This window comes from Geotrypetes seraphini, chromosome 7 (genome assembly GCF_902459505.1).
Source record: "Geotrypetes seraphini chromosome 7, aGeoSer1.1, whole genome shotgun sequence".
In the NCBI taxonomy this organism is placed as follows: domain Eukaryota; kingdom Metazoa; phylum Chordata; class Amphibia; order Gymnophiona; family Dermophiidae; genus Geotrypetes; species Geotrypetes seraphini.
This window is the reverse complement of record NC_047090.1, coordinates 19206117-19223835: the sequence shown is the minus strand read 5'-3', so window position 1 is coordinate 19223835 and position 17719 is coordinate 19206117. Positions and strand designations below refer to the sequence as shown.

The 17719-nt window shown below is 41.0% G+C and overlaps 1 protein-coding gene across 2 annotated transcripts in view; it reads left to right on the top strand.

Annotated features, from left to right (window-relative positions):
- IQSEC3 (IQ motif and Sec7 domain ArfGEF 3) overlaps positions 1-17719 on the top strand; it is a 225807-nt gene that overhangs the window by 55687 nt on the left and 152401 nt on the right. For both annotated transcript variants that reach the window (XM_033953076.1, XM_033953075.1), the window contains exon 3: positions 7839-8127. In XM_033953076.1, coding sequence (XP_033808967.1) covers positions 7882-8127 — 246 coding nt within the window. In that variant the 5' untranslated portion in view covers positions 7839-7881. The remainder of the gene's footprint in view (positions 1-7838; positions 8128-17719) is intronic.

Here is a 17719-nt window from a genome sequence, read left to right as displayed (position 1 = left end):
GATGAATGAACATAATCTGAAATTAAATGTCAACAAAACTGAGGTGATGGTGGTGAAAAGTCAAAGAGATAATTTTGAGATTGACAGTGTTGTGATGGGGGAGCGATTAATAGTAAAAACTGAGATGACTGTATTAGGAGTATGGAAAAACAAATATTTAAAACAATTTGGGCAGGATATATTGTCACACCCACGCTCTTGAGCTGCGTTGCGAGCTCCCGGGATCGTGACAAAGTTCTCTAGCTTGGCGTGTCCCTTACCACCAAGGGACCCTTCAGGACTTTGCCTGGCTTATTATCAGCCTAATAAGGGCATGCAAGGGAAGAGTCCAAGTCAGAATGCATCAAATCTTAGCTTTATTATGTTTACTGGTTTCACAAAGCCAAAATGCAGGCTTCAGCTTAGCAGTTAAAAAAAACAAACCAACAACAATTCCCCTTTAGCAAACATAAGCTTCTTATCCAGAGACAAAAGCCTCAAATCCAGTGTCCAGGTTTTGTATGTAAAGCATAATTCCGTCTCCTGCTTCTAGACTTTCTCAGTATTCTGATACACAGTCCAGAGCAGTTAGTTTTAAGAATATAAGTTTAGAATATTTACTAAGCTGCTTATTCCCCAGCAGCTCTGTCAGTTCAAGGACCTGTAAAGCACAGATGAAAGAAAAACCTCCAAACAAAAACTGAGCAACAAAACAAGCAAGCATGCCACATGGTTTATCTTCAGCTCAACGTTTCCCCAAACAAACTATTGTTCTGTAAGTAGGCATAACATTCACATGTACAGGTTTTATAAGGAAAACTTAGCACAGCCCAGACTGTGGAGAAGTTTTACTTTGGTAGCCTTCGCTCTGGGAACGTGCAGGGCTCTCAGAACATTTCCCTGCTGAGACGTGACTGTGATTAATTATGCACAGATGTGGGGAAGGAACGTACCTTGCTCAGCCTAGCAGCTAACAGGAAAATACCTCCAAACATTTGTTAGGCTCAAAATTAAAGCTCTCAGGCACAAACTTAAAGTTCAATATGAGGGAGAGAAATACAAATCCCCTTCAAAGGCAAACCACTGTCTTCCCTGGAAGCTCAGCGATTGTAGGCAAAGCCACAACACATATCTCTCACTGCATTTCAATATCCATGGGAAAAGCCTCAGGTCCTATCAGACTTTTCTGCGTGTTCATTGCTTCCCCTGAGTTTTCTTCCCAACTCTCAGAGGCAGGAGCAAGCTCCTCTGCATCCACTATCTGCCAGTCTGTATTATCAGACTCCTCCGGGTGAAGAGAGAGTGGCTGACTCTCCCCAGGTTTCCTCTCTCCCGTTTGCCTCCACTCTGCTTGCCCCCTAGTGTTCTGCACTGCCTCGTTTTAAGCTGTGGAGAGACACTCCCCCTCAGCCTAGGTGGGGGAAGGGCCTTCCACACACAGGCTTGTTCCATCTGGCTAAGTGCAGGTTCCTTTCCAGCCTTGACTCTTACATGGATAGGCTGCTGGAAAGGTAGTAATCTCCTGGCAGGCTTAAGGACAGGTTTAAACTGTATGCAGCTCTCCTGCTTAACCTTTTCCTGCCCTGCCTCTTCTGACTCCACTGCAATGTCTGAGCAGTAGTCAACTAGCTCTGTAGTCTGTGATTCTACTTGGTCAGCTCTCTTGCATAGGGGTATAGTGTATTTCTTCCCTATCTCTGGGACAAAACCCGGACCGGACTTGAGTTTGTCATAGACAAAACCTGAAATGGACTTGGGTTTGTCACAATATGCAATTGCAAATGTTATATAGATTAAAACCTATGTTACCTGCATTTGATTTCTGTAGTGTAGTACAAGCACTGATCCTGAGTAAGGTAGATTATTGCAATTCATTATACTTGGGAGTTGTTAAAGTGAAGATGAGGACACTGCAGATGCTGAATAACTCTGCGGCAAGTTTGATTACTGGGGTTCTAAAAACGACTCACATGATCCCCGTGTTGATGCAACTTCATTGGTTGCCCATGCAGTACAGAGTTTACTTTAAGATTCTTTCAACTATACATCAGATTTTATATCATGTCTCCCCAGCTGTATTGCTGACAAGCCTAGAAGGTGTTTGAGATCAGAAAACAGTATGAAACTGAGTTTAGAGGGTATGATGTCAATCTCTCATGTTAGCATTGGTGCAGCGATGCTGTCTGTGGCAGCTGTTAAACTTTGGAATGCATTGCCTGGAATTTTGCGTTATTGTGATAGGATGAATTTTAAGAAAATGCTGAAAACTCAATTGTTTGTTAGTGCTTTCCTGTGTTAAGTTTTCTCGTTTTCCTTTTTTACGAGTACTGTTCTGCAATTGTGTTTTATGATTGTAAGCTTTATAAACCGTATAGTTAATATACAGTATATAAATTTTTAAATAAATAAATAGTGTGCCACCCAAGATTCTTGGTGTGCTGTGAAATGCCGGGGAGGAGGAGAGGCACCGGCTGACTGTCTACAGAATGTACCTCTCATGGCGAAAGGTACATCCTGTAGGCAGTCAGCTGGTACCAGCAACTCTCCCCTCTGCGCCTGTTCCCTTCCAGCACCCCTCAATGGTGGCTCAGGGCCCCTTCTGGAGGACCTTCGCACATGTGTGGATGTTGGCGTGATGATGGTGATGGTGACAGAAAGGGAGTGGTAAAAGAGGAAAAGGAGATAGCGGACAGGTTAAATGAGTTCTTCACGTCAGTTTTCACAAGGGAGGACACAACCAACATTCCGGAACCCGAGGAGATCGGTAAAGGAGATCAGGATGAAAATCTGGTCCAACTAGAGGTGAGCAAGGTAGATGTCCTCAGGCAGATAGACAGGCTAAAGTGCGACAAATCGCCAGGTCCAGACGGCATTCACTCAAGGGTACTCAAGGAACTAAGGAACGAAATAGCTGAGCCACTTCAACAAATATGCAACCTATCCCTAAAAACTGGAGAGATTCCGGAGGACTGGAAAATAGCAAATGTCACGCCCATCTTCAAGAAAGGCTCAAGGGGAGACCCAGGAAACTACAGGCCGGTGAGCTTGACCTCGGTCCCGGGAAAGATGATGGAAGCGCTGATTAAAGACAGCATCTGGGAACACATCGAAAACAATAGGCAGCTAAAGTCGAGTCAACATGGCTTCTGCAAGGGCAGGTCATGCCTCACGAACTTATTATACTTCTTTGAGGGGGTAAACAGCCAGGTGGATAGAGAGGAATCCATAGACATCATTTACCTTGACTTCCAAAAAGCTTTCGACAAGGTACCACACGAAAGACTGCTAAGGAAGCTATGGAACCAAGGGGTGCAAGGGGAGGTCCACCAATGGATCAAAAAGTGGCTGGCGGACAGGAAACAGAGGGTTGGAGTAAAGGGCCATTACTCAGATTGGCAATGGGTCACGAGCGGAGTTCCACAGGGGTTGGTGCTGGGACCACTCCTGTTCAATATATTTATTAACGACCTGGAGGCGGGAACAAAATGTGAGGTTATTAAATTTGCGGATGACGCTAAACTATATAGCAGGGTCAAAACCATGGAGGACTGCGAAGACCTCCAAAAAGATCTGACAACGCTGGAGGAGTGGGCCAAAAAGTGGCAAATGAGCTTCAACATAGGGAAATGCAAGGTCATGCATGTTGGGAAAAAGAACCCGATGTTCACTTACAAGATGGGGGGATCACCGCTAGGGGTGAGCAACCTTGAAAGAAACCTGGGAGTGATGGTGGACACAACATTGAAGGCGTCGGCGCAGTGCGCCACAGCCTCAAGGAAAGCGAACAAAATGTTGGGTATCATTAAGAAAGGTATCACGACCAGGACGAAGGAAGTCATCCTGCCACTGTATCGTGCAATGGTGCGCCCGCACCTGGAGTACTGTGTCCAGTACTGGTCGCCGTACCTCAAGAAAGACATGGTGGTACTTGAGAGAGTCCAGAGAACAGCAATTAAGCTAATAAAGGGTATGGGGGACCTCTCATATACTGACAGACTGAAAAAGCTGGGGCTTTTCTCCCTGGAAAAGCAACGACTCAGGGGAGACATGATAGAAACCTTCAAGATCATGAAGGGCATAGAGAAAGTGGACAGGGACAGATTTTTCAAACTAAGGGGAACCACAAGTACAAGGGGGCACTCAGAGAAATTGAAAGGGGAAAGGTTTAGAACAAACGCCAGGAAGTTCTTTTTCATCCAGAGGGTGGTGGATACATGGAACGCGCTACCGGAGGATGTGATAAGCAGAAGCACTCTACAGGGCTTCAAAGAGGGTCTGGACAGGTACCTGGAGGACAAAGGGATTGAGGGGTACAGATAGGAGTAGAGGTAAGGTTATAGGGACAGGATTAGAGGTAAATTATAAAATTAGTCAGAGACCATTGTTCAGGCAGTGGGCCTGATGGGCCGCCGCGGGAGCGGTCCGCTGGGCGAGATGGACCTCTGGTCTGCCTCAGCGGAGGCAACTTCTTATGTTCTTATGATATCACACATGCGCATGACATCATCATGTCAACATCAACACACTTCCAGATGCCCTCGAGCCATGGCCACCACGTTTAGTGAGCTGTGGCTTTGCAAAGTTTGCTTTTTTTTCTTGAGGGAGTGAGGCTGATTTGATGCCATTGATAAGGTCCTTTTAAAACCTGAAATAGTTCAATGGTGGAAAAAGCCATTGTTCTAATGAATTGCTTGGGTTACTTTTATGTGTCCTGAAAGTTTTATATTCAGGTAATTAATCTACTTTTTTTTTCTTGTTCACTTAAGGCCCAATTCTACATATGTCACCTAAAAAAAATCAGTGCAGATTAGTGTGATGCTTAATGCAATTCTATAAAATTAGGCACCCATAGAATCATGCTTAGCACGCTTAGGTAACGCTAAGCATTCTAACATTTAGGCGCATCCTATTTATTCCAGGTTTTTCTTGGATTAAAATGCCTGTGCCTAAGTTAGGTGCCCACAGGCTTCTAACTCAAAAATAGGTGTCTCACTCAAAATCATGCCCACAATCTGCCACCTAACCATGCCCACTATTAACTATCACTTTGTACTAAGCACCTAACTTTCAATTAGCCCCAATTAGTGCCAATTAAGAGGTGTTGAGTGCTGATTTAGCCTATCACTCAATGAAGGACTAGATTCACTAAGCCCACGGATCTAACCCGATCTGTGGGCGATCCGAGGCCGGGCAACCGATTCTCAATGCGCCCGCATGCAAAGTAAGCCAATCGGAGGCACGCCCCCCACCGACTACACGGATTGCTAGAAAGCGATCCTAACGCATGCCTGTAGATGGTCTGCGCATGCTTACAGATATGGAAACTATTTTTTACTACTTCGTGAGCCTGTGGTTTTAACCTGCTTTAAACCCACAGGTTAAAACCACAGGCTTGCATTGCGGGGAAAGGAGAGCAGGAGAGTCAGGGCAGAGAGCAGGGCAGCAAGAGGAGAGTCGGGGCAGAGAGCAGGGTGGCAGTTAGGAAGTGTGCTAAAGGGGCAAGAAAATATTTATCACGGATATAAAAGGAAGACGCTATAGCTGTAGCTGGAAAGACAAAACTAATTTTTTTAAAAAGGCATATTTGAACGATAATATTTGATAATATGTATTATATGGAATGGAATTTTTTTAAAAAAATATGTGATTTCATTTGTAAGGAATATCTTTATATATTATCTGAATGTATTTTCTTTTGTTCCTTCAATAAAATGTTTAAACTACTAAAAAAATAAATAAATGGTGGTGGTGTTTAATTCCAAATAGAACATATGATACTATTATACAAAAATGGTGTGATGAATTGGGGATGCAGATTTCTCTACAAGATTTTAGTCAAGCTATTTATCGTATATCTAAAATTGTTAAAGGTTATATATGGAGAGAATGTGCATATAGAGTGTTGCACAGGGCTTATTTCTCACAAGTACAAGCATTTCATGCAGGTCTAGTAAATTCTCCTATTTGTATCAAATGTGAGAAAGACCCAAATACTTTATCTCATGCATTGTGGCAATGTCCTCTTATTAAATCATTTTGGTCTGCCATCTTATTATTTTTAGGTGCTTTATGGAATATTCAATTAGTGGAATCTGTAAGGGGGTAATATTTGGTAAAGCTGCTGCTTGTGGGGCTTTTGGATTAGAAAGAAATATTTTATTTCAGAAGGCATGCATAATTGGTCATAAGTGTATTCTACAATATTGGTTACAGAAAGATCCTCCCAGTTTTTGGCATTGGAGGAACCAATTCCATCGGTTAATTTTATTTGAGGTCTGGGAGGTTCATAAATTTCCTAGACGAACTAGGTATTTCTTGAAAATTTGGAATCCATATATTCAAAATCTTTCCCATAGAGCTCGTAGTATGATTCTTAATGTTTTTATATTGAGGAATAAGAAACTTTCATTACTTAACACTTTGTAATATGTGTCATCTTTCATTTGGGGGTAGGGAGGGAATTTGTTTGATGATAATAATAGTTGGAATTTCTTGAAGTGTATATTTATATAATTAATTTATTACATTGTTATATTTTAAAAATTAGGGGGGGATGTGAAGGGTAGGGAAGGGGGGTTGGGAAAGGTATAGGGGGTATATATGGTATTATGAATAGGTAATATGGAAAATATATTTTAGAGAAATGATAAAATTATTTATGTAATATTTGGATTGTAATGAGCATATATTGTATTATTGTATATTTGATTGATTTCTTCAATAAAATGTTTCAACATAAACTACTAAAAAAAAAAGGCATATTTGTTGCTTGTGCTTTGAGATTTTGATGCACGGGAAACAGCGTTATTGGTCAGTATTAAAGAAACTTTTGCAGGGCGGTAGTCAGAAAGGACGTGAGCGACTGGTCCCCACCAGTCGCTTCTTTGTTGATCTGGCCCAGTCGTTCCATATTTTGGTTAGTGAATCGCTGCCTTCCTACTTTGCATGCCATTTCCCCTCATTTGCATGTGGGGATTGGATCAGATCAGAGGATGATCAGCACAGTGGTTAGTGAACTGGGTCAGTACACGATCGCAAACATGATTGGTGAGCTTAGTGAATCTAGCCCTGTTAGGTGCCTACATTGGCTGGGTGCGCCAATGTAGGCGTACTCTATAGAATTTGGAGGTTATTGTACAATGGACATTGCTTTGAGAGTTAGGTTTAAAATGTAAGGGTCTTTTAGATTACCATATTTATGTTGGTTATAGAAGAGGAACTGGGTGGGGTATTTGTCTGCACTAATGTTATGTTTTAGTTGTGTTTGTTCTTTAGGTGTTTGCTGTTTTATATTGAAGTTTTTTGTCATATGGTATTTCAATGTCATGTGATTATGTACTATATGTTTGGTACACTACTGTTGGTACACTACTGTTGACTATAATGGCACATAAAATTATTGATACAAGAAGTGAGCTGAAATGAAAATGAAATTTAAATTAGACGACTACACTACATTATTGTTGGTGATTTCTGGTTAGACAAAACACACCCTCAGTATCTTATTATTAATATCTTTTGTAGTTATTGAAAACTGATCTAGGAAATTGAGCAGATACAACCTAAAAATCATAAAGGACATCAAGGACAAGTGGACTGCTTTATTTCTACAAAATACGTTTATCAATGATAGGACATTTTTAAGGATTCTTTGCTGTTCATCTTTGCCTTGTGCTCTCTTCATAGCATTACCAATATATAGATTTCATCACTTGTGTTTGATTTTTCTTGTGTTCCAGAGGAGCCTCTCAGGCTCATGGGGTCACTTTGAGTTTGAAATCCAATAGATCAAGTAATGCGTAAACAGCAATAAAGAAAAGACAAATAAAACAAAGAGAAACGTTGCATTTTATTCGCAGTGACGAGTCCTGTGCGTCTGCTAGCAAGAAACCCGACTGTGAAATGGAGGATCCGAAGGAAGCCGACACACAGGGGGTCCAGGAATGCAGGTTTAACTCCTCAACGTTTAAAGGCAAGCATGTGGAACTACAGGAAAAGCAGGCAACAGGGTGCTCCGCATTGGTGCAGAAGGCCAGCCTTCATCACATGGCATCCCCAGTGAGAGTGCAGCGCAACAAAGGGACTACCACATGCTCCCATGCAGCTGCCTCCGATTATGAGATTTCTCTTGACTTAAAGAACAAACAGGTACACCTGCAGCATCCTCAGGACTTGGTAGAGGTCTCGTTGGGTAGTGGGTATGGTTACTAACTGGTTCCATATCATAAGGAATAGGTTAATCCAGTCCTGGCTTTACTCTACTTCATGCATGGACTTATAGTTTTGATTTGTTTGGGAAACTCAATGGGCAATCTGAGCTATAAGTCCAAGCATGCAAAAGAGTAAAGCCAGGACTGGATTAATCTATTTCAAATGGAATAGAGTTGTGGGCAACCCTTGTAGTAGGTGTCAAAGGGAGATGGCCCTATAATGCAATTAGAATAAGAAAAGCACAAGTATTCTCAAATGGTGGACCATATAATGGGTGACAAAAAGAATCAGGATAGTAATTACATTTAATTTTTATGGTGTACTTTTGTATGTCACCTGAATTTAAACTTTAAAAATAGACACTTTCAGTGTATTTAAGACAAGTTCCCCTGCAGACCAAATTTCTCAAATTTCAGCAGAATTGCATTACTTTTGGTCTTACGATATATCATAGGTAATAAAACTGTGTTTAGTTCTCTATTATCCAACATTTTGTTTTGATTTTGAAGTGCAATTCAGAGCAGTTCTATATTCTAAGCATGAGCAGCCAAACATTTTTTTTGTTTGTTTCCTTTATCATTTACAGGAATTTTGTTTTATTTTGAGTTTTCTAGCCATTTTGTTCTTTTATTAATGTCTAATTCTGTGCACTCTTTGGAAATAGTGTGCACTATGGTCTGGATTCATTAAATGTTAATCGGCATAAAATACAAGGAAACAAAACCCCCATGAAAACCAAAGTTCAAAACAATGGAGATGGAACCGTGCACAACCACTGGGGGCTATGTAAACAAAATGGAGTCACAATGGCAAAAGATTCTTCCCAAATATTTTATTGTCTTGACTCAACACGGACCATGTTTAGGCTTGAAGATCCTACCTCAAAGGTACATTTTGGGGCAAATTTTATAAACGGCGTCCTGATTGTAAGTAACGGTAGGCATCCTACCGCTGACTAACCAGCCAATTGGGACACACGTTTAAAAAACAAAAACAAAAAAACACCCCGAGGGGGGGGCGCCTACATTGTAGGCATTTTTGCGAGCCTAGGGAGTCACCCAAGGCTAGGCAATTTGCCCGTTTTTTGGACCGGAAGTGGCCTTAGGTAGCCCTAGGAATCTCCAGAAGGCCATGATAAACGTCTGAAATGTAGGCCAGCAAAATGCTGGTCTATATTTCAAAATAGACGTGGCCACTGAGCAAATTACGGCAAGGGACGTGGATGCTGGTTAGAGAATCATGGTGTTTAGGTGGGCTTAGGCGCTGTCTGTGAGGACAGATGCAATTCTACTGTATATAGGATACATGTGCGATTCTCAAATGCTGCTTAGGCGGCTTCTGAGACTGGGTGTCTAGAAAAAACAAACATGAATATTTAAAACCTGCAAAAAAATGAAGCAAAGAGGAGCTACATAAACTCATGTTTAAATGGCCAGGCTTAAATCATATGACCAGCGATACATAACTTATAAAAAGTGAATATCTGCATTTGAATCTCATAGAAAATAAACACATGACTCATGAAAAATGGAAATATCAATGTCTTCATTTAAACCATTTGGAATTAGGGTATTTTTTTTTTAATTCTTTATTCATTTTATAACTTACATCAAGTACATCAATATTGATATTAACATTGTAACATAGATAATTCACTTGAGATTTTACAATTGATCTTTATCAAATTAAATTTATCCCCCTCCCTACCTTCATTTTATATTTCATAAAATCATTTTCTACAATAATAAAATCCCCCCTCCCCCCTGCCCTATTTTTCATTTGTACTAAACAGGGAAGAAAAATATATACTTATTCTTTACAATATTCTGATAATGGCCTCCACACATGCTGAAATTTATTAAAATTCCCTTTTTGAATGGCTAATGTTCTTTCCATTTTATAAATATGGCATACTGAATTCCACCAAAAACTAAAGTTCGGTCTATTCCAACTTTTCCAATTATGTGTTATTTGTTGTATGGCAACCCCTGTCAAATGAGCAATAGTTTATTATTATTAGAGGATATTTGGTTCTTGGCCCTCATCGCCATGCCAAATAATACTGTGTCATATGTTAATGTCACATGATTTTCTAATAAGCAATTTATCTGGCTCCAAATTGATTTCCAAAATTCCATAATAAATGGACAATAGAATAATAAATAATCTAAAGTCCCTGCTTCAAGATGACAATGCCTGCATCTATCAGACTTAGAGCTATCTAATTTTTTTAAACGAACAGGGGTCCAGGGGTGCAACAGGAAAAACCATGTTTGTCTCATAGATGACATTGTACATCTCATCCTCCAAGACCAAATGCATGGCCACTGAGATGCAGTAATTGGATACTTAATCTCAATGCTCCAAATGTCTTTAAGACCAGTCCTTGTTTTTTTAATAATTAATCCAGATATTAATTTGTACCACTGTACAGCCTGATGTCCCAGGAAGTCTGTCTGAAAGCATAAGAACTCTAAACTATATTGATTATTAAGATTTTTCCATTCAGGGAACCCCACCTGAATGGCCTGCTTCATTTGCAACCATTTATAACTTTGCAATTTATCAAGACCAAATTTATGTTGCAATTGTGAAAAATCAAGCAGTTTACCATTAGATATAACATCTTCTAAAATACGTATTTCTGCTATTATCCAATGCTTCCAGATGACCTTAAATTCGCCAATTTGGAACTTGGAGTTAAGCCATATAGTTTGATTTGTAGAATTTTGTATTGGAATAGGTGTTAAATTATTAATATATCTTATAGTTTTCCATGTATCTGTTAATATTTTGTTTTCTTTATACAACCTAGGCATTTTAATGCTAAGAACATGAAGCCTCAGAGGAAACAGGAGCTGCCATTCCAATCTCAGCCAATCTGGGAGCTTTTCCATGAGTTCTGGGAGGACCCAATACATACCCTGGCGCATGATATAGGACTGATGATACGTATAAAAATTTGGAAAATTTACCCCTCCCTCTGCAATTGGTTTTTGTAGAGCAGGGGTGTCAAAGTCCCTCCTCGAGGGCCGCAATCCAGTCGGGTTTTCAGGATTTCCCCAATGAATATGCATGAGATCTATTTGCATGCACTGCTTTCATTGTTTGCTAATAGATCTCATGCATATTCATTGAGGAAATCCTGAAAACCCAACTGGATTGTGGCCCTCGAGGAGGGACTTTGACACCCCTGTTGTAGAGATACTAAGGCGACTCTAGCAAGTCTACCCAGCCAAATAAATTTTGTAAGAATTAGGGTATTGAAATCTTTAAGTAACATAGATTCAGTATTGCCACCTCTTCTTCCTGGTTTCATTAATCTTAGAACAAGAAATATTAGATCACCAATGATATGTCCCAATTGGTACCAATGTTCCACCAAAGGTGCAGATGTTATGTTTCAGCTGATACAATTGCAGGGAACAACAAATCTAGTTCTTACCATGCATTTTGTTTTACCAATGTATATCAAAGGAGAAGGACAAAATTTTTATCTGGTATAGCTTGGCCATTTAAACATGAGTTTTTTGTAGTTTCACTTTGCTTCATTTTTTTGCATAGTTGTAAATATCTGTCAATCACATTTTGGGCTCCTTTTACGAAGATGTGCTAGCGTTTTCAGCGCGCTACAATGCCGCACATGCTAACCCCGTGCTACATGGAAAATGCTAACGCCAGCTAAAACCGCTAGCGCACCTTCGTAAAAGGAGCCCTTTGTGTTTGGGCATTTAAAGAAGAGCCTTCATGTTTTAAATGTGCCATCCTTTTTTATAAGCAACCTTTCACATCATCTGTTTAATTAATTAATTAATTAATTCTGTTTGATTTTTCCATTTCATCCTCTATGAAATGCTACTGATTACGAGCATATATGTTCTATGAGATATATATGTTCTGTTTCCTCTTAATTCTAGTTACTCTTATTCTTTGAAGGATTGAGACATTGATTTCTAGTTCATGAGACTATGCCCCAACTGGTAGGCTCAATTTTAATTTTTTTAAATTTATTTCATTTGCACACTTATCAAATATTTCATTATATAATATAAATATTTAGTTATTCATTATTCAGTGTAAATATTCATTTATTGTTTAATACATATTCTTAATTCTTTATTAGTTTTTTTGCTAATTTGTGTCAAAAAGTTTTATAATAATTGATTTTATGTCTTAATGGATTTTTTTTATTTCAATGTTTTTAAAATATTCATTTTTGTTTTTTCTAGACATAGGCTCTTCGAATCAAAACACGGTCCATGTTGGGTCAAGACAATAAAATATTTGTGAAGCATCTATTGGCATTGTGACCCTATTTTCTTTATATAGCTCTGGTGGTTGTGAACTGTTCCATCCCCACTTTTTTGGACTTTGCTCAAAAATCAGCTCCAGAAACAATCAGCGCACAGTGCTATTCTATATAAGTCATTCCAGGCTGTGCGCTCTTTATAGAATTAGTGCATAGCACCAATTACTGCACTAAAATTTGGCACCAAGGCTTATGCCTGCTGAAACTAGGTGCAATTCCTGGTGCTAAATTTGGATATTTACCCACAGTGTTCTAAACACTGCGCACTGACCTACCCATGCCACTCCCATGGCCACACCTCCTTTTGGATTGCGCGCTATGGGATTTGGGTGCCCAGCGTTATAGAATAGCATGTAGCCATATATGCATACAAATCCTAATTGATGTGAATTAACATCAGTATTGATTGTGAGTGCCCAATCAAAGTTGCTAATTAACCCATTAACCATTTAATTTATGTGCACATTTCAGAATCAAGCCCAACCTTTGGCGTGCAAATTTGGTTGATCTTTATAGAATCTGGGAGTATGTGGAAAGTGGATGCACTCTTTTCTCAAATTTGCGCAATGGTTCATCATGGGCATTATGGTTTCACTATTGGAAAACAGTGCTCGCTGTTTTTACATAGGGCTAGATTCAGTAAATGGTGCTCATAAATCAGCATTAAAAAAAAATTGGTGCTCGGTGCTAAATTGCCCATTATAAAACTGAATTGATTACGGAGTTTGGCGCCCAAATTTGGGTAGCAAACAAAACAACAAAGGTGTTCAATCTCTTTTATTATGATGTACTCGACACAATCGTGTTTCGGCCCACAAGGGCCTGCCTCAGGAGTCTTGTTATCAATTCGTACAAAATCCACAAACAGTGAACAGTATCTGCTGCTGCCCGAGGTTCACTCGAGCTGCAGTCAGCAGTACATGTTAGTTCACCAAAGAGAGGTTTTCTATAGAATGTATTGAAAATTTTGTGGATTTTGTACGATTTGATTATAAGACTCCTGAGACAGGCCCTTGTGGGCCGATACATGATCGTGTCGAGTATATCATAATAAAAGAGACTGAACACCAATTAGCTACCTTCACTGGTGTGAAGACAATGTCTCCTGTTTGTTTCCAAACAGCCCAAATTTGGGTGCCAGGACTTATGCTTCCGAAACCAGGTGTAATTCTCGGTGCCCAATTTGGGCACACATCCCTGGTATTCTATAACACTGCATACATTTTAGGAGTGCCCCTAACCCACCCAAGCATCTCCCACAGCCAAGCCCCTTTTGGGGTGGCATGGTATGGGATTTGGGCACACATTGTTATAGAATAGCACTTGGCAAGATGTGCAGGCAAATTCAAGTAGCACTGAATTATTGGTACTCATTGGCTCGTTAGTCAATTTAGTTGGGCGCACATCCTGGGGTAGTATGCACTTTTATAAGCAAAATGTGAAATTGTGTGCTTTATTCCGATTGGTTTTGTTTGGTATCACATGCAGTGATATAGAACATGTCATTGCTTAGGCAGAGGAAAGCAATTTTGTTTGGGGAGTTGGGGCCCAAATGCTCGGCCCTAGCAAGCAGAATCCGGCGGCGCAACATCTCACCAGCTCCCTACTCCCTTACCCACCTTCTCCCAGCACTGTACTTTTAAATCTTCGGACAGCTGCTGCACAGTGTCAACGAGCAAGCCTGCCTCCGGAAGTAGAATGAAGGGTTCCAGGGCAGGCTTGCTCGTTGACGCTGCATGGCAGCTGCCTGAAGAGTTACTTTACATGAAGAAGTACAATTAGAATTAGATATAAAAGAAATTTGTAAATGTAAACATCAAAGATCAGATTTAAATAATTTCAATTTCAACTACCAATCTCTATCCCACCAACCCATTTCCCACCCATCCCATTACCCATCCAATTTATAGAGCAATAAATATGTAAATATAATAATAATTTTTTTTTTTTTTTTTTAAATTAAGGTCTTCCTGACAAAACATGACTGCAAGCAACTGGAGTCAATGTTTCTAAAAATGGTTTCCAAATAATAAGTAAATTTCTACCTTGTTTCATATCTCATTCAGAAATGGACATAGCTTCCATGAGTACTAGATATAACATTCGTGCTCTCCAGTGACCATAATTCGGTCCCGTAGGTCCTATCCATGAATACAGAATTGCTTTCAACCCTGAATCACCCTTTAAAAAAAATCTTTAAGACCCTTAGGTCTTAGGATGCTGTATATCAAAAAGCCAAAATAAGCTGTAACTATTATAATGCCATTTAACATGCCACATGCTACTAACCTTGGAAAAAAATCTCTGACCAAAATTTATAAATCAAAGGACATTCCCAAAACATATGTGATAATGTTGCCTTAGGATGATCACATTTTAAACAAGAACCTACAGAAACAATTGAAGATTTAAAAGTACAGTGCCAGGAGGGGGATGGATGGATAGGAACTAACCGGCAACCGCCAATCTTTAGGGAGGCCATGGCCCCTATGGCCTTCCACATTCTGATGCCCATGTGTCATTGCCTGTCCTATGTTGTTGCAAATGACAGTCCAACCCTAGGGGTGTAGTTTTCAAAGGGCTAGATTCAAAGAGCAAACCGATTGTGTACCGATCGGTGTGCAACCCCTTTGCGACCAGATTTCCCTCAGGCCCCATTCACTAACCTCCTGCGATCCGATTTGAATCAGTGCATGCAAATGAGGAGAAACGCATGCAAAGTAGACAGGGACGCGATTCACGAACCAAATTTTCCGAACCGACTGGGCTGGCTGATCATCCTAAGAAGCGACTGTTGGGGACCAGTCTAAAATGTCTTTCCTGCTCTCTGCACGCCCTGCTCTCTGCTGCCCCAAATTTCTTATGCCTGTCACCCCGATGTTCTTCTCTGCCTGCTCTGCCCCAATGATATAAGCAAAAAAAAAAAAAAAAGTCACATCCCCCAAAGCCTCCTGCAGCCCTAACTCTCCCACTGCCCTGGATCCTATATTTATGTACTTTTTGGTTTCCTTTTCTGTATCCAAATGATTTTTTTCTCTTTTTTTCCATGATTTTATCCTCTGTTTTCTAAGATTCTCATTTACTTTCTCCTACTTTTTTCCCCCAACTCGCCTGCATGCCCCAAACAACTGCCTGCCTCAGTCACCTGCCTGCATGCCCCGACTCTCCCACCCTTCCCCGCAATGCAAGCCCGTGGTTATAACCCACGGGCTTAAGCGGGTTAAAACCACGGGCTCCTTAAAAAAAAGAAAGAAAAAAAAAATCTATTATGCACGGGCTTGATGAGGAAAAAAAAAATCAGATCGCCCCCATCTGCATATTGGGGTTTCAAGAATTCATCGGACCTGCTCGGATCGGGCAGGTTCGTGAATCTAGCAACCTTTTAGGTGTATTATTTTATCACTAACTCATTCTATTTTAGCAATTAGACCTAGTTAATAACTAGGGATTAACAATAAAATAACACATCTTAATGATAAGCCACATTGATAACTCCCCCCCCCCCAACTCATGCTGCATTAGCACAAATCCTATTTTATGCATTGAGACCAAGGGCTAGATTCACTAAGCAAACCAATCGTGTACCGATCGGTTTGCGAGCCCTTTGCAACCTTATTTCCCTCCTGCAGTATTCACTAACCTGTTTTGCGATCCGATTCTGATCCGCGAATGCATATGAGGGGAACTGTATGCAAAGTAGGCAGGGATGCGATTCACTAAACAAATTTGCCGATTCGACTGTGCTGGCCGATAAACCCAAAAAACGACTGCTGAAGACTAGTCGCTGAAGCCCTTTCCGACTGCCTTCTTCCGCCTTCTCTCAGCCCTGTCAGCCCCAATCTCCTGCTTCCCTGATCTGCCTGCTTGCCCTGACTGTAGCTGCCCTGATCGCCTGCCTGCCCTGATCTGCCTGCCTGCCTGCCCCGACGCTGTCCTTATTACCTGCTTGCCCTGAGATGCCTGCCTGCCCCGATCTACCTGTCTGCCCCGAAGCTGTTCTGATCACCTGCCTGCCCCAATCTGCCTGCCTACTCGATGCTGCCCTCATCACTTGCCTGCCCCGAGCTGCCCTCATCACCTGCCTGCCCTGACTCTCCCATCCTTCCCCACAGTGTAAGCCCGTGGTTTTAACCCGCAGGCTTTAAAGTGGGTTAAAACCATGGGCTGTAAAAAAAAGTTTTAAAAAGTGCCGGGCCAGAGGTTTAGCGCATGCGCAGACCATCTAAAGATGGTCTGCACATGTGCAGGGATCGCTATAGAGCGACCGTGCTGGCAAATGGGGGCGTTCCTCCAATCGCCCCATCTGTATATTGTAGTTTGGTCAATTTGTTGGACCTGCCCAGATTGGGCCCGATCGGAAGTGAATCTAGCCCCAAGTTACTAATAAAGGGGTCCTTTTACTAAGGCGCGCTAATCAATTTAGCGTGTACTAAAGATTAGCACATGCTAAATCAATTAGCGTGTGCTAAAAGGACCCCAAAATGTGTTAATTTATCATTAACCCCAGTTGACAGTAGCTCACATTGCTAATTTTCTTCCTAAGGAAAGAGCTTGAATTACATTCATTCATGGCTCTAAATTGTTCAGTAGATAAAACTTTCCTCCTTCATCCTTCCCATCATGTTAATGCAGTGATCTCAAAGTTCCTCCTTGAGGGCCGCAATCCAGTCGGGTTTTCAGGATTTCCCCAATGAATATGCATGAGATCTATGTGCATGCACTGCTTTCAATGCATATTCATTGGGGAAATCCTGAAAACCCGACTGGATTGCGGACCTCAAGGAGGGACTTTGAGATTCCTGCGTTAATGGAATGCATTTCTGGCCATTGCCTAGAGCAGACATGGGCAACTCCGGTCCTCGAGGGCCGGAATCCAATCGGGTTTTCAGGATTTCCCCAATGAATATGCATTGAGAGCAGTGCATGCAAATAGATCTCATGCATATTCATTGGGGAAATCCTGAAAACCTGATTGGATTCCGGCCCTTGAAAACCAGAGTTGCCCATGTCTAGCCTAGAGCATGGCTGCAGCACAGTGTTTGCCCAGAAATAGTAAAGAAGGTGTACCAGGAGTATTCAAAAACAGCTTTTAAGAGTTGGCTCAGAGGAGTCAATACTGGTGAGCACTGTAGCAATGAAGTTACAGTAGGAGCAGAGGGACCTTTGTCCCCTTAATTGTATGAATCATAATTGTTATAACTGGGCTCACATTACCTCTTG